This window comes from Bos taurus, chromosome 2 (genome assembly GCF_002263795.3).
Source record: "Bos taurus isolate L1 Dominette 01449 registration number 42190680 breed Hereford chromosome 2, ARS-UCD2.0, whole genome shotgun sequence".
Classification (NCBI taxonomy): Eukaryota; Metazoa; Chordata; class Mammalia; order Artiodactyla; family Bovidae; genus Bos; species Bos taurus.
The window spans coordinates 22,216,672-22,239,864 of record NC_037329.1 but is presented as its reverse complement, the minus strand read 5'-3'; the positions used below and the strand labels follow the sequence as shown (position 1 = coordinate 22,239,864).

The window sequence follows — 23,193 nt, the reverse complement described above, 5'->3', positions numbered from 1 at the left end:
GAGAACTTCACCAGTCCTGGCCCAAGTAAACAATGATACAGCAGGAAGCTGGCTGACCCTAAGCCCATGGTGGACAACTGGGATTTCATTAAAGGGTAGGATTTTAAGGACTCACCCTATTTCCAGTCAGAAGAGCAGAGGTTCTTTCTACTCCAGGGCTATCTCAAGCCCTGTGGTGGAAGAATCAGCAATAGATAATGTCTTTCCTCTACCTGGCTCACTGCCATATGAATTAATAATATCTATTTGTTCTGTATCAGAAGATTTGGCAAATAAACGTATCTTCAAAGAAAGAATGTGTTAAGGGAGGAGAAGATGCAATAAAAGGTGAGAAGAAAGGAACAGGTAAAAATAGAAGAAAGTAAAATATCCCATAATTTTGCTTCATGGAAATACCTGCTGTTTTTGTATATTTTTTCCCCTGCCAGTTTTTTCACTGTATACACTTTTTTTTCTTAAAACCAAGACCAAATTCACTACATAGTTTTTAGTTTGCTTTTTTCACTCAATATTGTTAGCATTTCCCATGTTATTAAATATTCTCTGAAAACATGAGTTTAAAGGATTGCATTGTGTTTTAGAACATGAATGTGCTGTAATTTATTTAACCATTTACTTATTTGATGGCCTTTCAGGTTGATTTCAATTTTTTAATATCATAAAACCCAACAGTAGACTTTAACATTTTAAAAATTCTTCGCAACTTGAGACAATGTAAAGATTGTTTCATTTTGCATTTGTTGCCAAAAAAAAAATTGTGAAAGATTCTGAAATGGGCAGACCAACAAAAAGGGAAAAGAAGAAGAAAGAAAAGGATTACCAAGTATCCAGTTAGCCTTCTGGGTCATTTCCCATTGCCTTTGAGTTAGTCTATAACTCTGTAAGTTGTAGAAAACTGAAAATAATGCGTATTTGTCCATAGAAATGCATATTGGCTGTGTTCAGTGTAATTCAACTGATTATTGACCTATTTTACACCTATTTGCAAATTCATTTCAACACTCACCTGCTTGCATAGGTGTGGTACTTATAATTCTCCTTTGAATTGATAATATCATATTGGTTCCCTCATTAAATTAATGAGCTAAAGAAAATATTTGATATATGTTTATTTTATATCCATATTACAGCCATGATTTTACCCTCTTAATAAAACTATCTCTTAACAATTTATGTATGTATATTTTATGAGGCTAGTGAGTGAGTGAAGTCACTCAGTCGTGTCCGACTCTTTGCTACCACAAAGAGTTGCAGGCAGACACTTTAACCTCTGAGCTACCAGGAGTACTGTTTAAAGTTCTACCCCTGGAAAACCTTGTTGAGTCTTTGATAAGTATTACATGATATCTACACAATAATCTGAGAGAACTGACACTTTTATGATATTTAGACTTTATAGAAACATGCTATGTTTTCCCATGTGTTCTGATTCATTCAGTAAAATTTTATAATTTTTGTAATGAGAGTCACCCATATTTCTTTCAGGGTTACTTCATATACATTTTTGTTGAAATGATGAATGTTTTTGCTACTATAGTTTGGATATGGTTATTATTGGCATCAGGAAATTTCATTTGATATCTAATAAATCACTTTGCATTTTCAAAATTAAAATGTATTAATTTTTTACCTTGGATTTTCTGAGCTTCTCTGATGGCTCAGATGGTAAAGATTCTGCCTGCAATGCAGGAGGCCTGGGTTCAATCCCTGGATCAGGAAGACCTCCTGGAGAAGGGCATGGCAACCCACTCCAGTATTCTTGCCTGGAGAATCCCCATGGACAGAGGAGTCTGGTGGGCACAGTGCATGGGTCACAAAGAGTTGGACACAACTGAGTGACTAACACTTTCCTTTGGATTTTCTAATAGACAAATGGTCTGCAAATCACAAAGGTTTTACCTCCTCTTTTCTAACAGTTGTATATCTTATTTCTCTTTTATATAAGAAATTACTTAGATGACTGAGTTTCCATAATAAGGTTATTAATGTTTTATTAATTTAAAGATGGTTTATTTTAAAATAATTATAAAGAATAAATATACATTATATATTTATCTTAAAAGTAAATTATTAATGTCACTAGTACTATAAAACTAAGTCAATAATATTTTGCTTTTAATGAAAATTACTCTAAATGTAATGTCTAAATGTAAATGTCATTTACTCTAGAGTGAATGACATTTACTCTAATGTTTCAAAGTTACATATTGACTGTTGGTTTGAAATAACTTTTTTCTTCTAAATATTCATAGTTAGCAAGGATCGTTCCACTCTGGGTTTTTAAGACTATTTTTATAGCATGGAATATTATTAAATGCCTATTTAGGATTTACTGAGATCATTATATAGTTTTCCTTATTTGGTATGATGGCTATATGGACTTTCTAACATTAAAAATGAGATAAACCCTGGTCTTGGTAAATTATAAAATTATTATTTTTTAGTACTGTATACTACTGACCTAGAGTCTTTGGGTTTTTAGTGTCCTTTCATCTGTGATCATAAGTGGTCTATACGTAGTAGGGTTTCTTAACCTTGGAACTACTGACATTTTGGGTCAGATAATTCTTTGTCGTGAGTTCTCTGTTATTCTCTGTAGAATGTTTACAGCATCCCTGGCCTCTGCCCACTAGATGTCAGTAGGAACCCCTCCCTCAAGTTGTAGTAACTAAAAATGCCATTAGGCATTGCCACATGTCCCCTGAGACATTGATACACAGCTGCCTTTGTCATGTTTTGATATTAGGATCATGTTAGTCTCATTACACCTATCAGGTAGCTTTCCTGTCTGTGTTTAGGGATGATTTATATAGTGTCTGAATTAGCTATGTCTTAAAATCTGAATTTTCTGATAAAAATTATCTGGCTCTAAAGCTTTGTAGAGAAAAAGTAATTTGATAAAGTTTTCAACTTTTCCCTTGTTCATTGAGGCTTCATGAGTGATTTCTGGTAAATCTGTACTTTTCTTAAAAAATTAAGATTTCAAAATGTTTTAGCATATAACTTCATTGTCACATCCTTAATTTTAGAAAATCTGCTTTGAGTCATTTATTTAATCTGCTTTCTGAGCTCTATTTTATTCATTGATGTTTTCTTTTTTTCTGGATTAGATTTATTGTAAGTCTGTGTCGGCTCTGTACCTTTTCTAGGTGTAAGACTTTCTGGGATACTGATGGGAACTCTGCTAATAGAATAAACAATCTGATAATGAGCTCTCAAGAATTACTTCACACAATAAAATATATCAAATTAGAATCACAGTTTCTGGATGTGTGTGTAAAATTGCTTCCATATAAAATTTAAAATTTTTACTAATTTTAATTATTGCCAGTAATATGAATAATGTCCTTGTCATTCAAATGTTATTCACTGATGAATGAAACATTTTGGAATACTACAGTTCATAGGACACCTTTACCTGGTATGGAACATTCAAAAAGAATGATGTACTGTTCTAACAGACATCATACATTAGTGTTCTTAACTCGCAGCATTTGTGCTGCCTTCAGATAGGGAAACTAAACTAGCCTCTGAGGTTAGCTAACTGGTCACTTTGTTAGCATTAAATTAAATTTCAGGACAAGGCTGACCTCAACATGCATAACCATGGTCAACATTTTAACATAGAGCCCAGGGAGGTTTTACCTGCAAACAATACAAAACCATGGATGAACTTTGCCACTTGTAAAGAGCTTGAGACAACAGTATTAGTGTCCAATTAAGTTCCTGGACAACGAGGGCATGCGTTGGTTTGCATCTGGTGTCCACAAAGCCCAGTGCATTCTTAAACAGCTGAAAGGGAGAACTAACACTTATTTCCATTTTAATGAGAGAAGTGTATCTTGAAGAATATAATGAATTTCCACTAGTGGATTCAGAACTAGGCCCCAGACAGTCCATTCTCCTTCAACATCTAGGGACTTCACATCTACCTCTCCAGAGTCTGAGCTCCCTCTCATAGTGAGAGAACCACTGGGCTCTGTTCTGGAGGTTGGCAGTTTGCAGACAGAGTTCCTCTAGCCCCATAGCAGGCACCACGATTCAGTGGCATTGGATGTAGGCTCCCCAGACAGAACTGCCTGGGCTGGGCAACCCCCAGGGAGAAACTTGTGACAAAGATAAGGAAAACTAAGGGACTGATTATACAATAACCATACCATTTTGTGGGCATTTTATCCATTATAGATAAGAGTTTGTTGAAAGTCAAAGACCCCCTAGTTTCACTGAAGTGGGGTGCATTCTGATCTGTACCACCCTGCCCAGTAACAGAGCAGCACTCAAAGGCCTTTGTCATGACATTTCTCTTTCTACCTTCTTCCCACACCAGTGTTCTCACCTAACTCTCATCTTTCTCTTCTACCCATTAGGATTCCCTGGTAGCTCAGCTGGTAAAGAACCTGCCTGTAATGCAGGAAGACCCCAGTTCAATTCTCAGGTCGAGAAGATCTGCTGGAGAAGGGGTAGGCCACCCACTCCAGTGTTCTTGGGCTTCCCCGGTGGCTCAGCTGGTAAAGAATCCACTTGCAATGTGGGAGACCTGGGTTGGGAAGATCCCCCAGAGAAGGGAACGGCTACTCACTCCAGTATTCTGGTCTGGAGAATTCCCTGGACTCAAGTCCATGAGGCTGCAAAGAGTCAGATACGACTGAGTGACTTTCACTTTCACATCTCATAATTCTCATCTTTCTCTTCTACTTATTAGGCACTTTTCCTTGAAACTCTTCCTAAGCTCTTCTAATCCTCCAGTCGGCTAAAATCCTACATCATTATTCCCTTGTCTACAAAGCTCCCTCTGGTGATTTTTGGGCAGTCTATTTTCTATTGAGTCCAAGTGGGATCCATAGTCTAGGACAAATTCTGGGCATCGCTGGCTGGCAGTGGAAATGTCTAGGAGTGCAAGGAGATAGTCTTGAGGCCTGATAATTAACTTCTGGTAGATTCTAGTCATCTGTAATGTTTCATTCTGTTGTAAATGTTAATAAGTAGCCCTGTATGGTAGGTGCTTATTTGTTTATACATACCCTATCTTGTTCCAGGAAGTAGCTCAGATTTATGATGGATATAAGCAAAGTTGTGACCTCATTTCCTCTCTCTCCAACCTCCTAATAATCATATCTGTACACGTGAATTATACATTCCGGGCAACATAACACTCTCATAAGCACTGTCTCATTTGATGCTCACAACAAACATGTGAGGGCAGTGAAACAGCTATTATCTCCATTTTACAAATGGAGACAAAGGGTTGAAGATGGTCAGGGTTTAAATCTACATCCTTTGATTCCAAGACTAGGGCTCTTTCCATGTTTCATGCTGCCTTTTGCTCTGTGGTAAGACAAGGGGTTAATTTCCAGAAAGTGTTGTAAAGTGTTGTGAATAATTCAGAGAATCACTGCTGTGTGTGTCTTGGACAAAGAATTATTATACTGGCTTCCTGCAGCATTAGAGGGAACCCAGGCCAGAGCCATGGCCTACAATGAATGATACAGTCCCTTATTCTGCTAGCTTCACAGCTGTTGTTAACCAGAAAAAAAAAAAAAAAAAAAAACTTTTTTGGTGGGAAGGGTAGGGTTGATTGTTAGGTCATAAACCACTTATCTCCATGGAAAATAACTTTTTTTACTTACTGTCCAATATTGGTGCACTTCTGTCATTGGTGACTGTCTTCTTTAGTTTCTTCCCTTTGCTGATGTCAGAGAGCAGAGCATTTCTCCCAGCCTGCTCTGACTTACTCAAGGAAGGCTTTTCTGTATTGGCCTGAAAGGAAACCATGCAAACACGTATTCATCTTCTGAATTAACATCATGTACTACAGCACTCAGTGGGAACAGCTAGAGTATTGGAAGCTTGTTATTAAGGTTCTTGGCAATAGGCTGTAAATTCTCCACAAGTTTTAGACCCGATGTCATTCTTTTTAAGATCCAGACATTTGGGAGCAGATGCAGCAATAAATTACATTCATTTTTCATGCAGGAAGAGTCAGTCCCTGATCAAAGTCTCTGAAAATTCAGACCACAGTCTGGCGGTAACTGACAGAGCCAGGGTTGGGTGGCTAGAGACGAGAAGGGAATTTTAAGTCTGAGAGGAATCCGCAGGATTCTGTGAGGCTTCATCCTCTAGAATGTTCTCTGATGAATATATTCTCTTTCCTGTCTTTTGGAACTAACCTGGTACAAGAGGAAAACTGCTTTTAGTAAAAAGGGTCAGCTGTATTTTTTTAATCCACCAAAATTTTAGAAAATTAATTCCCTCTGGTTACATTGCCAGATAATTTTTTCTTTTTAATTTAAGGCAGATTGGAGGTATAATACATATAGTTTTTACATTTTACATATAGTAAAATCACCCTTTTAGTGTAAAGTCCTGTGAATTCTGACAAACTTATACAATCATGTAGCCATCAAGATACACAACATTTCCTTTACTTTCCAAACTCCCTTCATATCCTTCTGGCCTAAGGGGTTCCTCATGTGTAATCCCTTTTTACAAATTGTTTATTTTTTAATTCTTTTCCACTATGGTTTATTACAGGATATTAAATATAGTTCCCTAATCCTTTTGAAAGCTTACCTCCCAGAGGCTGCACAGTAGACAAAGGTGCTACTTTAAAACCTTTGGGTATTTTCTATGATTTCAGAATTTTGGGGAAAGTTCCTTACTGTGAAACTAGGATCTTGTTTTTCCAGAATTCTTTTGAGGAGCAGGGACAATAAGAGCCCAGCAAATGGACTCAGAAGTAGGCGTGTGCCTGTGTCTGTCACACTTGGAAACTGGCTTGGTCTGGCCTGGTCCCAGGCAGAGTCGTCTTCCCCAAATCCAGAGGTGCTTCTGGCAGGCCTGAGAGTCCTTCGATGGACTCTGAAAGGCTCTGACTTCAGATGTGCCAGGAAAGGCCACAGGGAGGAAACCTGGGCAAGTGTAGCTTGATACCTGACCCAGCTGTTTATTATAGTTAGAGGCAGAGGGAGAGCGCAGAAAACCCTGAAGCAGGTTGAACAGAAATCTCTGTGTTAAGCTGAAAGGGTCTTAAAATAATTAAGGTATTACTTGCTCATGATAATAACAGCTAACGTTTACATAGCTTTTACTATGGATCAGGAATCGTTTTTAGCATTTTATGTATATTAGTTCATTCAGTCCTCATCAACCCTGTGAGTTTATAGAGTCAAGGAAACTAAGGCACAGGGAAGTTAAATCATCGCTCGGGTCACCCAGCTCCTAAGAGAAGGAGCTCGGATTAAAAGCCTGGCAGCCTGGCTCCAGAGCCCAAGAGCCTGAGAGAAGGATGAACATGGGGTCCCGAATGCCTCTTCCCCAGATTGGGAAGATATTAAAGAGTACAAACTTGCAACTAAAAGATGACTAAGCTCTGGAGATATAACTGCACAGCATAGTTATTAAAGTTAACAGTGCTGTATTATGCACTTCAAAGCTGTTAAGAGACCAGAACTTAAATGTTCTCACCACAAAAAAGAAATAATAATTATGTGATATAATAGAGGCATTAGCTAAAACAACAGTGGCAGTTATATTGTAATACATAACTGTATCGATTCAACATGCTGTACACCTTAAACTTACACAATGTTATATGTCAATTATATCTCAGTTGAAAAAAATAGATAAAACGCCCTTTGCCTACTGACCTCCAACCCTCCTCTGAAGCAAGCCTGTTAAGAGCGTCTCGGCAGTCAGTTCCAGAAAGGTTCTTTGCATACACAGTTCACTTTTGCTAATGGGACCATCCTCTATTGCTGAAACTTGTTTTTATAACTTAACCATGCCTTGGACATCTTGGAAAGAGCTTTCTGAATTACCTATTGTCTTCATCCTAAAGATAAAAAAAAACTGAGGCCTAAAGAGGGTAAATAACATGTCCATGTTGGTTTTCTTCATGGTTTTGGGTCAGCAACCCTCCTTGGCCTTCTGTTCTGCCTCAAAATTTATTGGTAACTCACTATTAAACCCTGGGTGTGCTAGTTATAATTTTTCAAATACACATTAAAATAAACACATGAGCATTAAAAAAAAAAAAAAATCTAGGCATGAACTACCCAGCAGTGGTACACAACTATAATTTTCAGGAAATAAAAACTAGTTCTTCTATGTTCGCCAGATCAGAGCTTTTCAAACTCATTTTAGGGACGGATGAATTTTTAAGAAAAAAATTTCCAATCCATCATGGACCAATATTTTGTAAAATAACAATGAATTATTAGAAAAATGAATTAGTTTTAAAAAGACACACAAAATACAATCTTAGAAGCAATAGACACAACACCATTATCAGATTGCTCTAAACTACTCTAAATTTCCATGTTTATTTTCGGGGGACTCTAACCAGGAGTTGGAGGATCACACTTGGAATAGCAACAAGCTAATTAATGGTCTGTTCTCCCAACTAGGGTCCAGCCTGAGACGGGCTAGAAAGAAGCCTGGGCAAAAGACTCTCTCTGAGCTTCAGTTTCCCCGAGTGAAGAGTGAAGGCATCGCGTGCTAGGGGTGCGTCTGGGAGCCTTTCCGGATTACTGCATGGAGGGCTGCTTGGAAGACGCTTCCTGGAAGAGGCTGCAGTAACTTCCGGGACATGTCCATCATGGGGCGGGATGGGCCCAGAGAATACTTTCCTTTGGAAAGTACACATGGAAACGTGAGGATGGACTTAAAGGGCAAAATAAGGGTTCTGCATGTGTCCTGTGCATTGTATGAGACTTTAAACTGCAAAACATTTTTTCTGCTGTTTATCTCAGGGTCTGGCTTACTCCAGCACCTGGAGAGCGTACCGTATCATTCATATTTAAGCCAGAACGTAAACACACTGAAAACTAACACTTGTGTGCCAGGTTCAAGTCTGTTTAGCTTGCTTCACACATGGATCATAGATGAGGAGAGCCACTCACCAGAGCAAACGTGGGCGGCGGCGGGGGCGCTGGAGGGGGCGGGACAGGCATCTTGAACAGTTAGCTTTCAACAGTCTGGCTGACAAATCTGTAAAACAAAACAGAAAGAAACAAAGCACCGTCACATATTAGATGTCTCAATAATTCTCTGTCCTAATCTTCCTTCCCCTTTTGCCTCAAAGGGACAGTCTGAGTTTCTATAAGAGGCGGGATTCCTTCACAACATGGCTAGGATGTTACTCTTCTGGAAGGATGCAGCCAGGGAAGATTCTCAGCCAGAGTGCCTGGAGATACTGCAAGCAAATCCCACGGTCGGGGAAGGCTCCTGGCCTGCAGCCTGAGGAAGCCGGGAGGTTATCAGGGAACTACCAGCAGTGCATCCCAGCCAAGACTGGCGTTCAAGTGGCTCCTCTCCCTCACTTGTCTCCGTGGCGCAGTCCTCTCCTGGGCTTGCCCACTCGGTGCCCCACAGCATTTCTTCTCTGTCAAGAGATTCCTGACATCTGTCTAGGTCTGAGTAGCTCCACAGGAACGTAAAGATAAATCTATTTCTGTTCTTGCCCTCGAAGTTCGTCCAATCCTCCAGGGAAAGGAGATAGGGACAAGGTAAGATGGGCAAGGAGGCCAGGTTCCTACCTCTGTGCTACTCGGCACTTCCTTACAGGAGCCAGAGGGAAAAAGAGAGGGGGACTCCAACCTCTGATTTGGAGCTGTTTACTAGAAACAGGGTTCCTTAGAAAGGCTTTCTGCAGAGTGTGATGCTCAGGGGACAGAGGGAGGGGCAGACTCCAGGCTGTAGGACAGTACAGGGAAGCCATGGTGGGCAGCAGCAGTAAAGGGGGCAGCCTGGTCAATGTCAGGAGCTAGGCATGGGAAGGACGTGCCCCAGGAGTGATGCTAACCACCGATCCTGCCTCTTTCCCCCCAGTCCGCAGAGTCCCGTCCCTGGGGTCTCAGCAGATGCCCCGCCCCTCAGCCACTCTCACACCCTCAGCGTCCCAGTTTCTCCCACCTAGAGCTTGCGGCTCCTGGATCATTAGGGCTCCTGGATCAGCCTCGGAGCATCACCATGAGAAACACCACATCTCAGCCCTGCTGCCCACACTGAATTTGTTTCAGCATTTTAACAAGATCCCCGGGTGATTCACATGCATTAATGTTCGAGAAGCCTGGTCACGGAGCCTTAAACCAAGAGAGCAGCCTGGGACACTGACCACCTGAATAACACTGTTCCTATGTAACGTGTCCTGAATTTCAAATAGCAGAATTATCTTTCTTTTATTTTCAACAGTCTCTTAATTGCAGAAAACAATTTCTTAGAATTTAAAAGTATTAATTTAGCTCAATCACTAAAAGTTGAGGGAAACTTACACCTTGAATCAAATATAGATGGCCCTTGAACAATGAGTTGGAACTTCACGGATCCACTTAAATATGGATGTTTTTCCTTAGTAAACATTGCAGTGCTACACTATGGGTGACTGAATCGAGAGATGCAGAATCAGGGTACCTGGGACCTGTGATTTGAGGAGCGACTGTGCATGGAGGATCGGTGTCTCTAACCTCCATATCGATAGTTCAAGGGTCAGCTGTACTTTCTATTGACGTTCTGCTGGATGGCTTGCTTTCTGTGACGTTAGCAAAATGGAAAAGCTAACAGGACGTGACTAGACTTGTCAAAGCTTCTGGAAGTTAGGAATCAAGACACTCTGTTCTGAGTGTCTTCTATAAAATGAAATTTAGAAACCTCTAGAGCAGTGACAGCTGCTCTCATTTATTGACAGTCAACTGGATAATAAAGGGCACTTTATTTCCATCATCTCAAACACATTTTACACGGAAGGATGCTGGGACTCAGAAATTAATAACTCATTGAAATATGTAAAAGTCGTTTACATCAAGTCCTTTTGATCTCTGCTCTTTTTAGATAAGCATTTTCAGGCAGGTGAAGGGCTCACTAGCATTATAGCTCACCTTAAACTCCGTCAGAATCTGGTTTTCAAAAAGAGCTTGTCTTAGACAGGGATCTGTCCCTTACTGTCCCTTACTTCTCTTGACAGAGAAGAAATACTGTGAGCGCCGAGTGGGCAAGCCCAGGAGAGGACTGCGCCACGGAGACAAGTGAGGGAGAGGAGCCACTTGAATGTCAGTCTTGGCTGGGCTGCACTGTCCCTTACTTTGATCTTTCCTGGGTAACACCAGTCACCCACAGGGCTGCATGGGCAGTGTAAACGGAGTTGGGGGCCTGCATTTGGAGGCTATGAAGGGGGTGCTCCAACTGCAGGGGCACCTTCAGAGGCCTCAGAGCTGTGTTCCAGGACCAGGAGGAAGAACGAGGGTCTGAAACTGGATTCAGGCCCAACTAACTGTCAAAGATGCTGTGGCCAAAGAAATGGTATTAACAGAGCTGGAGGAGGCAGCTCATCAAGGAATAGGGTGGCCGGGTCCACCCAGAGGGTGCGAGAGACTGGCTCCATGGGACAGACCATTCATGAGCTCGGTGGATGAAAGGCCCCTCAATGCTCCAATTCATCAGGTCAGATTCTGTGCTCACTGACTAGTCTGCCATCCTGTTATCCTAAGACCGAGGAAGAAGTGAATTCTAATCACCACCAGGAACCTCTTCTGGGTTTGGTTCTCATAAGTCAGTCTCTGGTTGCAAAGATCAAATTGAACTTCCGTCCTGTACACCTCAGGCGCCAGGTGATGGAGCAGGGGCGTTCTCAGGAGACTGCCACCCTGCAAGGCCTCTTTAACTCTCTTACAGTTTTCTGTTGCTATTGTGGTTCTCTCTGTGCATTAACTGGCTTATAAATAAACCTCTGGACCACAGAGCCGGGCTTTCCCCTGCCCCTGACCACCTCACGTAAACAACAGGGTGAGGATCTGCGGGTGAGCGCGCTTACCTTTCCCAGGCTCAGTTCTCCTTTCTCTCCACTGCTGCAGCTCCCACTGACCCCCTGCCTAACTCTCCTCCAGATAAACTACTCCTACGCCTGCCTTCACACTGAAAGCTGATTCCAGAGGCTGCCATGGTCTCCTGGCTCCTTACTAGCTGAACAGCTGCTGGTCTGGACTTGTGCAGGCTGGACCTTGAGGGAGGTTTGTGAGAAACCCCAGACTCTAAACCTGCCACCCCAGCACACGGGTCAAAGATCAGTCTCATGTCCCGCATGTCAGGCCTTTGCTGGATCCCCTTCTTGGCTGTCTTTCCACCCCACTGTGAACACCAGGTCTCCCTAATACATGGCACATAGTCTCATTGATTTTGTGGGGGTGGAGTGAAAGAATCAGGTATCACACAAACAAGCCATATGCTGGCCACTGGAACAGCTCCCAGCATCAGCCCTGAGCACCCCGGCCTGGGTAAAGAACCAGTCCCACAGCAGAGGGGCAGGCGAGCTTTACGTCTGGGCACTTAGTTTCTTGACTTCACCAGAGAAGTAGAGTCCAAGGCCGCAGGAGAGCCATGTCAGAACCAAGACTGGGCCTGATGGAAGGGCCTCAACCGCAGCCTAAATCCTAACAGGCAGGCCTTCCTAGCCTGGATCTCCATACCCACAGGGTCTGTGGACAGAATTCAGGGGTTCATGAATGTGGGTGAAAAAAGGGACATACTTATTTCCCCTAAATTCTAACTACAATTTAGCATTTCCTTCAATTATAAATGTAGGCCACAAACCACACCTGAAACCTTTTCACCAACAGTTTTTCATGTGATATTTTCACATCATAGTATAATTGTTGCAGATCTCTTTGGAAGCTGGGGCAATGATCTGCTCCTAGGCCTTGCTGTACTGATTGCACTGTAACTGGTTTCCTTGGTAATCCTCTGTATTTTGTTTTACGCATTTAACAGCAGTCAGGGAAGGAGTTGGAGTTTGGGGGCTTTACCAGACACCAGTGTGGCCTATGGATGAAAACAGAATCTCTGTGAGAACATGAGTCCGGGGTCAGGAGAACATAATCGTGATTTCTGCTCTGCTGCTAATAACCTGGGATAAGACTAAGCTCTCTGTTAAATGGGGGTGTGGGAAGGATGAAGTGAACCAGGACAGCAGGGCTGGGCAGAGTTAGCAGTCAGCAGGTAGGTTCAGCGCTGTGGTCCCTGAGGTGAGCACAGGTCCTGCTGGTGTGAGAGCCGCTCAAGCACTTGGCAGAGGGTGGCCAGGCCTGGAGACTGAGCTGAGGCCCTGGCTCTGCCCGGAGTCCTGTGTGGATGTGGCTGCCCCCGTGGGAATGAGGCAGCCTGAGGGCTTGGCCTCCTGCATTTCGATCTTCCCTCAGGAGATGGAGTCCCACAGGAAAGGCAGCTCACTTCCCTGGGTGGGAGGGGCTCTAGAAGGGAAAGGGTGAGTAGGACAAGGGCTCCCAAAGTGTGGGCTGTCAGCATGGGAACCAGGCTCCCTGGAGTTGGAGGACCGCTGCTGCTGCTGCTAAGTCGCTTCAGTCGTGTCTGACTCTGTGCGACCCCATAGACGGCAGCCCATCAGGCTCCCCTGTCCCTGGGATTCACCAGGCAAGAACACTGGAGTGGGGTGCCATTTCCTTCTCCAATGCATGAAAGTGAAAAGTGAAAGTGAAGTCGCTCAGTCGTGCCCGACTCTTCGAGATCCCGTGGACTGCAGCCTACCAGGCTCCTCCATCCATGGGATTTTCCAGGCAAGAGTACTGCAGTGGGGTGCCATTGCCTTCTCCACAGCCCTACCCATTTAATGATTCTTGCTCTCCCACCCTCCCCAGGCACCAAACTTTTAACAATAAACACTTTTGAGAATTAGTTGCTTTCAGAGAATCATTTCACTGTTTTGTGTGTGTGTGTGTTTTGGCTGCCTCGAGTTATGTGGGATCTCAATTCCCTGACCAGGGATTGAACCTGTGTCCCCTGTAATGGAAGCACTGAGTCTTAACCAGTGCACCTCCAAGGAAGTCCCTCATTTCACTGATTTTAGTTGTTGTTGTTTGTTTTAAAATTAAGACAGTATATTTAGTCCGGAAATGATAACTTTAAAGTTCAATATAAAAATAGTCCTTCTGTGTTGTAAACATTCAACTCAGCAAACAATACTCTTCACAGTAAAACAATCTATTAAAGAAAATACTTGAATAAGTTAATCCATATGTACATAATTAATTTTCAACAAAGTGATCAAAGCAACTTGATGGGGAGGTCTTTTGAAGGTCTTTTCAATTGAAGGTCTTTTCACTAAATGGTACTGGAACAACTGGATGCACATATAAAGGTCTCAGGGCTTCCCTGATTGCTCAAGTGGTAAAGAATCCGCCTGCAATGCAGGAGATGTAGGAGATGCGGGCTCAATCCCTGGGTCAGGAAGATCCCCTGGAGGAGGAAACGGCAACCCACTCCAGTGTTCTTGCCTGGGAAATCCCATGGACAGGGGAGCCTGGCGGGCTACAGTCCATGGGATCACAAAGAGTCGGACATGACTGAGCATGTGATGACTTATAAAGTCTCATTTCACTGTTTAAATAACATTCATCACAGGGAAAAAACCCAGACTTTTCTATAATGTTCACCTTGTGTGCTGAATTTTATGTGCACAAAGAAAACCACACGGATGGAAACGGGTTTTTTGTTTTCACACACAGCATTATGGGTTGAATTTATATGTTGAAGCTCTATCCCCTAGTACCTCAGAATATGACTATACTTGGAGAGAGGGCCTTTAAAGAGGTAACTAAGAGGGCCACCTCATGCGAAGAGTTGACTCACTGGAAAAGACTCTGATGCTGGGAGGGATTGGGGGCAGGAGGAGAAGGGGACGACAGAGGATGAGATGGCGGGATGGCATCATCAACTCGATGGACGTGAGTCTGAGTGAACTCCGGGAGTTGGTGATGGACAGGGAGGCCTGGCGTGCTGCGATTCATGGGGTCGCAAAGAGTTGGACACGACTGAGCGACTGAACTGAACTGAAGAGGGCCCCATTAGTCTGGGCCCTCATCTAATATGACTGGGGTCCTTGTGAGAAGAGGAAGAAACACTGGGGACGTGTGAGCACAGAGAAAAGGCTGTGTGAGGACATGGGGAGAAGGTGGCCATCTGCAAGCCAAGAAGAGAGGCCCTGGGAGAAACCAAACCTGCCGACACCGTGATCTTTGACTTCCAACCTCCAGAAATGTGAGATAATAAAAGTCTGCTGTTCGAGACACCCAGTCTGAAGTACTTTGTTATGGCAGTCCTAGTAAATGAATAAACACAGTTTTAACAATACGTGTTACCTATCATATCTATTATCCACTGTGGAAATTATAATAGTTTTTGAATAAAATCTATCAATTGATTTTTCACCCAAACCATCTCTGGATTGTCTGTCAAAAGTTAAAGAAATTAAAAATCAACCTGAACCCTAGGGTATGTGATTGATTACCAAAGTTTTATTTAATCACTGAATGAATCAGTGATTCAAATTTTGGAACTCCCCTGGTGGTCCAGTGGTTAAGAATCTACCTGCCAATGCAGGTGACACAGATTTGATCCCTGGTTTTGGAACTAAGATCCCACATGCCGCACGGTGTGGCCAAAAAAAATTTTTTTAATTTTAAGTCTAAAAAACTGAAATTTTAGGTGAAAACTATTGAGGTGAAAGGAGGGATCTATCAATAAACCTTTTATAAAGGAATTGACTCTGAGGGTTGAGAGAACAGAGTAGAATATTTTACATAAATGATTTCAAAATCCACTAATTCGTTCTTCGTTGTCATCAACACAAATATACAAATATACACAGTACACATCAATATTAAGAAATTCTGGAATTTCCTAGTTCTGTGAGAGAAATGGATGGTTTTGACAGTTTTACTACGATTCTATTAGGTCGGCATCATGGTTTAAACTCACAGCAAACAGCATCACACACTGACCTCAGATCAACCAGGGCAGCTTGTGGCCCCAAGCCACTTGCTGTGTAATACTGTTATGGGGGACACCTGTGAGAACGACTTGTTCCCCACCGTACAGCCGCATATTCCCCCAAGAGCATGGACAACTAGTCACTCTCCCAGAGCCCAGAGGTCAGTCCAGAGCTGCCCCAGGAAACTGAGGCTTTCTTCTTCAATGTGTTCAACTAAGAAAGCAGAATCATCTCTGAATGTGAAATGACGAAGATAATTGACGAGTTACTTAAATAAACTGTTTCTTAGTTTCTTGCAACCAACATCAAGTTCATTCTAGATGATGCCACACGAGGCCCATACTACAGAACAACAGGAAGAGGGGAGAGATTTCCAGCGCTATCCGATGAAATAACCCGAAGAAGGCCAGCCTCTAATCCTGAGGATGTGTGTGTATGTGAATCGGCCAAGTTCTAGCAAAGAAGATAAGAAGCGGGTTTATTCAGTTACGTTTGATCACCATTTGGGGCTATTCAAAATTATAAAGCATTTTGCTATGCAAATCTTGCCAAAAGTCACCCTTGAATACTATTCTATAAAATGAATGAGAAAAAAGTAAACTTTTTTTTTTCAAAAAGGTTGAATTCATCATTGTGGAGGCAGGCAGGGACAGGGAGTAGACATAACAGAAATAATACAATTGAAAAGATCCTAAGGTCCAAATGTTCTCTTGCCTTCATTACTTTCTATTCTGTATCTTACTTTTATTTACATTCATTGACATTTTACTTTATATATAATGTTCTTAACTCATCTTCATGTATGTATTTCTTGTGTGCTCTTGACTTCTTCAGGTTAGACTTTGAGAATTTTTTTTTCCTGCTTCCAAAATGATAATGCTACTTATCACTAATCTACTGATTAATTTAGAAAACAATAGGGACTTCCCTGGTGGTGCAGTGGTAGGAATCTGCCTGCCAATGCAGGGAACACAGCTTTGATCCCGGGTCCAGGAAAATTCCATATGCCTTGGAGCGACTCAGCTCATGTGCCACAGTTACAGAGCCCATGTGCCAGGGCCCATGAGCAGCAATTACTGAGCCTGTGTGCTACAACGACTGAAGCCCGTGTGCCCAGAGCCTGTGCTCTGGAACAAGAGAAGCCACTGCAACTAGAGAGAGCCCAAGCAAAGCAATGAATACCCAGACCAGTCATAAAGAAAAAAAGAAAGCAATAGGTAACACTAAAATACAAAGATGAAAATAAAACATGACACTTGTATTTAACCACTGAACAAAGCATTTGATAATAACTAAATTTTAGGTGGAAAGGGTTAGAGTTAATAATATCCAGAGATAATTCTTGTCAACATTTTGATGTATATTTTCCACCATTTATACACACACACACGTACACCTCTTTGTATCTATATAAATACACACATGCATAACTGTTTCACCAAATAGTAACAGAAGGAAATTTATAATACATATAACTCAGTAGTGTTTTAATAAGGAAAGGCCCTTAAATTCATAGAGGTACCACAGCCATAAAAAAAGAGTACAAAGGCTCTCATTATAAAGGTAATAAATCCACTCCAAGTTATACTGTAAAAATAAAATCATTTAGCAAAAACCCAAATTGCTGCCAACATCGTTGTTTTATGATTCCCACTCAGGATTATTTTTGGTTCTATTCTTTGGAGACTCCTCCATGAGGCAAACGTGGTTGGATGTGTTGAAGATCTGAAAACCATCAGAACTAATTAAGATGAAGTCGGCTTTGTTCTTCAACTTCCTGTAAAAATGCTCAACAGGAAAATTGATGCTCACAGCAAACCACAGCCATCCTGTTTCTGTCGCACAGTCGTTCACAGCTGCAGTGGCCTGTAGTTTCTATTTTCTGACACCAGGCCCAGTGCAACAGCTCAGTGCCCCACCCCCAAGCATGGCATGTCCTTTTGGCCATTTTAGAAACTTTTAATATCTTTGCATAAAGTTTGTTTCTATTATTGTGACTCTTCCTCTCCTCAGTTCAAGCTCCGAGGGCTGCAGGCAATGAGGCAATCAATAGAAGAGGAGAAACAAAAAGGCTGCTCAACCCAAGAGGAAGCCAAAGGCACAGAAAAGAAACAAGCGTTCCTTTATAAGCAAAGCAACTGCCTCACCTAGTTCGTGATCATTGTTTTTCTCAATCTGAGCTGAATGTGGCACCCACGCTTACTGTACACGGGACCCTTCATTTCTCAAAACGTACTTGCTCTTTTCTCAGCTGGGCATCAATTAAGGCAATAGCTTAAGTGACTTTTGCTTAAGGGTCGTGTTCTCAATGGTAAGGGTTTGTGTCTCTGCGGTACTTGGAGGGTCCTTGGCTATTTCAGAAACACATCTTTTAGAGTTCTTTTAGATAAAGAATCGATAATTCGGGGAGTAGAGGGAAGGCATTTTTCAGAGCAGACATTCTGAAGCATCTACAATGTCATTATGATTAGTTGGGAGCTTGGACACAAACCCACAGTTTTACTATAAAAATAACTGCTTATAGTAGAATAACTGCTTATAGGGGAAATAAAGGTTTCTATGAGGTGAAATTATTTTTAGAATATACAGTCCTACATGTTTAATTACATGAAAAGTCAGCACAAATTCACAGATAGCTAAACCCTTTCGAAAATGAGAAAATGAAGGTAAGTTGAATGACCCACCTGTCCTTAACTGGGAGAATAGAAGGTAAATCTTTTATTTTCCTCCCACAACTTCCCATCTCTAACAAGTACTTTTTTTGTGTCTTTTTTTTTTAGTACTCTCTTTAAGGGGCTCAAATCTCAAAGTTAAATCCTCAGCACCAAATTTAGTTTTACCAAATCTGCCCCTCCCTATTCCCCCCCCCACACACACTCACTCACACATACACTCACAAACACACACACACATGCACAACACACAGCATATATGTCAGCATACTCAACATATTTTATTAACTTAATCATTGAAAGTATAGCCTTGTAATATAAGCAAAAGCGTCACCAAATGTACTTTTAAAAAGGTCGAAAAACTTTAGAAAGGAAATGGTCTTGAGATTATTCACTTAAAGATATTTACTATCGCTGTGACATTTTAAAACAAAGCATTTGTACAATCCCAGATTCTCAGGATTAGAAAAGGACATCTTATAGCCTCTAAACTGTACTTATGAAAAAAAGCTCTTGAAATTACAGTAAATTGTTAGTGGCCGTGGGCAAACTGCTCAGCCTAAGTCCAGTTCCCACAATAAAATGGGGAGAAGGGTACCTACTCAATAGGACCATAGAGGAATTAAATGAGGCCATTGCTAACTGTTAGCCATTTTTTAAAAAAATAAAATAACCAGAAGTCAAGAACCTAACATATAGTGAGTGCTCAATAAACATTATCTTTTCCTCTATTTAACCATGAGAAAGAGAAATCACGAGCTGATTTAAAGCCTAGCCCACATGTGCATACCCATGTAATTTCTGCATTACAAAAAAATGGCGAAGGGAGGTGTGTATAAAGTGCATTTAAAATTTCTCAGAAAAGCATACTAAGGCACTTCTTACTCTAGTATTCTTTTCTCCAGTCTTAACTTTCAGAACTGAGGGTTGCCAAATTACAGACAGAGGTATTTAGTACTTATGATAGTCCAAGGGAAATGTTCTTTTCAACAAGAGGTACAGAAGTGACAATTTGGAAAAACAAAATGAGTCAAACCTTAAACCAGAAGTGGATCAAGATTTAAATAGCCAGAGGCTCCCAACAAAATGACGTGTTTACCAAATGCTAAGCAGTCTTCAAAGAGTGTAAACCTTGAAAGGTCCAGGAATTAGGTAGCTCACTTCCTCTTACATTTACATTAGCTCGGGTCGGGGAAGGGCATATCTAGAACTTAATTTCATCAATGATCAGAGTGAAATTGCTGCTGGACCCCAGGGAAAATTCTTCACCCTGGGGAATTCTCTGAATACTGTTCATCCAGAGTATGCATAATATTAAAGGTTCCGGTGTTCTTGCCTAGAGAATCCCAGGGACGGGGGAGCCTGGTGGGCTGCGGTCTATGGGGTCACACAGAGTCAGACACGACTGAAGCGACTTAGCAGCAGCAGCAGTGCTAAATCGCTTCAGTCCTGTCTCTTTGCGACCCCATGGACTGTAGCCCACCAGGCTCTCTTGTCCATGGAATCTTCCAGGCAAGAATATTGAAGCGCGTTGCCATTTCCTTCTCCAGGGGATCTTCCCAACCCAGGCATCGAACCCTTGTCTCTTACATCCCCTGCATTGGCAGGCAGGTTCTTTACTGCTTCCTAGCGCCCCCTGGGCAGAGAAGGCAATGGCACCCCACTCCAGTACTCTTGCCTGGAAAATTCCATGGATGGAGGAGCCTGGTAGGCTGCAGTCCATGGGATCGCTAAGAGTCGGACACGACTGAGCAACTTCACTTTCCCTTCACTTTCATGCACTGGAGGAGGCAATGGCACCCCACTCCAGTACTCTTGCCCGGAGAATCCCAGGGACGGGGGAGCCTGGAGGGCTGCCGCCTATGGGGTCGCACAGACTGATGCACGACGGACGCAACTTAGCAGCAGCAGCAGCAGCAGCAGCGCCACCTGGGAAGTCCCTCAAAGTTCAGACATTAAGAGTAATTGAAGAGTTGTGAGCAATTAACCAATGGATGAAGTTTTCGAAAAGCATTAGAAAACCTGACTCTGATTTTAGATAGATGATTTAAGTGCTTTAGATTATACAAGGGAGAATTTTGACTAAATGTTATTCAAGTTCAGAAGCGACATAACTTTATGAAGTTAATACAGAAGATTAGACCCACAATCCAAGTCACCAGAAAGGGTATGGTTTCCACACTAATGGTCCTCAAAGTCTTTTTCAAGCTTCTCATCTTCCTCTCTCACTATCCTGACTTACTCTTTCTCCTGCTTCCTCACTTTCTCTCAACCAAGCTGTCCTACTTTTCTTAATAAGAATCTTCCTGCAGCCTTTTCTTCATTTTACCACTTGTCCATTTTCTACTGTACACACTAGTTATGCCATTGAATTATTTAAAAGAACTTATACTTATTGACCAAAGTTTTATGTACCCTCTTAACTTTTTAAAGCTTTATTTTATACTTCTTCATAGGGTAAAAGGAATATAAATCAAGCTGCTTTCTCATATATGCTCCAAAGGAAAAAAAGCATTTTTTTTTTATACAAAAGTTTCCTTAATCCTGCTCTGTAGATATTTGAGTACACTGCTTGGAATATGAAAATTACAATGCTTTGTGTCACGATATTAATCATATTAAATGTAACTGTTCATAGTGAATGCTGCAGGATTTGATCAGCAATAGTTCATTGTGCACTGCACTGTCTGGATGTTGAACAGAATGGTTCTAAAAGACAAACTGTCCTAAAAGACTGCTTAGAAATAGCTTGGGATTTGAACTTAAGGAACAGGTCTGTAGCAACAGACTGGCAAGAGCTGAGTTCCACGGTACTTTCCTTTGAAGTTTCCAGTGACTCCTTTTGCTATAAAAGCACTTACTGTTGCTGGCCCAAGTGAGAGTTCAAAGGTAATCATGTGGACAAACTGTGCTACCCACTGAAAGATACAGTTAGCGACATAAACCACCATTTTAACTGGGAGAAAAAAATTACTGTGGATCCAAACTTGTCCAGGGGTCAGGAAAGATTCTGCTGAAAATCTTGCTTACATTTTAGTTCAAAGCATAAGTTCCAAATTGCCCACAATCACCATAGTGGTGAAACTAGTCTCGTCTGCAATTAGGAGGACCACATGGTGCTCTACTGAAAAATTACACAATTTTATCTCAGCACACAATGGTTCACTAAAAGCCGTTTAGTCCTCCCCACTAACTGAATAAAGGAAATACGCGGAGTTTGAATATAATTTTCTTACCGTTAAAGGATACTGGAGGAAGGCATGATCAGGGACACAAGCAGGCAGGGAGCAAATGAGAAATGAGAGAGAAAACCGTCACTGTGAAAGCCATCATCTTCTAACACAAACAACGGGTCGTTTCTGGACCGCCATTTTGGACAAGCTCTGGCCTCTTGTTGAATGTGACATACTGAGTCAGAGGCAGACGTCCTTCTGTGGTTATTCACTTCCTGTCTGATTAATTTGTTGCTTGTTCCTTCCTCCTTTTCTGCAGAAAAAGGAGCTAGATTTTACTTAAGAAGCAAGCAAGAAAGAAACCCCTAAATTTGGAAAATTAAATGTTTCTCCTTCCCACCAGGCGTAACATACCTTTTGGTACAGGGACAAGAGGAGATAGCAACGCGAGCTGGTTAACAGCTCAACTTTATTCTAGACACCTCCACAAAAAATATCTGCTCATGCAACCTGAGACTCTTTCAGGAAATTTCATTTTAAAGTATCACTCTTGATATTGATGATAACATTTAGGATTAAGGAAGAGAGTCACTCAAGATCTAAAAGCTCCAAATGACACTGATAAATAAGGTAAGTGATTCTTCCTCATCTGCAGAGCAGTCAAGTGTGTAGGAAGTAAGTTACCAATGCCGGTGAAGAAAGCTAGTCAGGTGTATGAAGGCAAATGAGTTTTTGAAATGTGATTCTGGTGCCCAAGTCAGAATACATGCTATACAGGCTCACCTCATTTTATTGTGCTTTACAGATATTGCATTTTTTTTTTTAAACAAATTGAAGGTCTGTGGCAACCCTGAAATGAGTAAGTCTATTGGTGCCATTTTTCCTTCAGCATTTGCTCACCTTGTGCCTCTGCTTCACATTTTGATAATTCAAGCAATATTTCAAACTTTTTCATTATTATTATATTTGTTATGGTGATCTATGATTACTGATCTTTGACGTCACTACAACACATTGACGGCTCAGACGCAGATTACCACTTGAATGAAGTTTTTCCAAACTGAGTTATAGTTGATTTACAAGAGCAATAAAGTAGTTATTAATTTAGGTATGTATGTAGATTAAAATTTTTGCTTTTTAATTATTAGTTTTTGTTCTGTTTTGGGTTTAAAAATTTTTTGTGCACTTTTTTAGACATGAGGCTATTGCACACTTAATAAACTATAGCAGAGTATATGCATTGGGAAACCAAAAAATTGGTGTGGTTTGCTTTACTGCAATATTTGCCTTATCTTGGTAGCTTGGAGTAGAATTTGCAGTGTCTCCACAGTATGCCTGTACAGGTCAAGTCAGCTGAAGATCAGAGTTTTCCACGCCAAAATATTTTGTTTCCATCCTCCACACTTAAATGGGGTGACGATACTCTCCCAGAAGATGCTTGACAGAAAAGCAGTGATGATGAGCAGAAGGAAGAAAGTCAGATTCCTCATTATTAAAGGACTCTGAGAGGTGGGTAGGCAATGGAATATGCATAGAAAATACACCAAAACTTGAGGAATGTATAAAAATCTGA

At 41.5% G+C, this 23,193-nt stretch overlaps 1 protein-coding gene, 1 long non-coding RNA gene and 1 pseudogene across 6 annotated transcripts in view; 2 read left to right on the top strand and 1 right to left on the bottom strand.

The window, feature by feature from the left end:
* Positions 1-8,826, top strand: part of LOC107132241 (uncharacterized) — an 89,720-nt gene extending 80,894 nt beyond the window's left edge. Inside the window, exon 5 of the long non-coding RNA XR_009491532.1 lies at positions 8,406-8,826. This is a non-coding gene — a long non-coding RNA (uncharacterized lncRNA). The remainder of the gene's footprint in view (positions 1-8,405) is intronic.
* The window catches only part of WIPF1 (WAS/WASL interacting protein family member 1), a 128,973-nt gene that overhangs the window by 19,227 nt on the left and 86,553 nt on the right, over positions 1-23,193 (bottom strand). For 3 of the 5 annotated variants that reach the window (XM_059876173.1, XM_005202348.5, XM_005202349.5), the window contains exons 2-3: positions 8,901-8,988; positions 5,628-5,757 (exon numbers count right to left, since the gene is read on the bottom strand). In XM_059876173.1, coding sequence (XP_059732156.1) covers positions 5,628-5,757; positions 8,901-8,951 — 181 coding nt within the window. In that variant the 5' untranslated portion in view covers positions 8,952-8,988. 5 annotated transcript variants of the gene reach the window in all.
* The window catches only part of LOC101904308 (non-histone chromosomal protein HMG-14-like), a 51,127-nt pseudogene continuing 49,864 nt past the window's right edge, over positions 21,931-23,193 (top strand).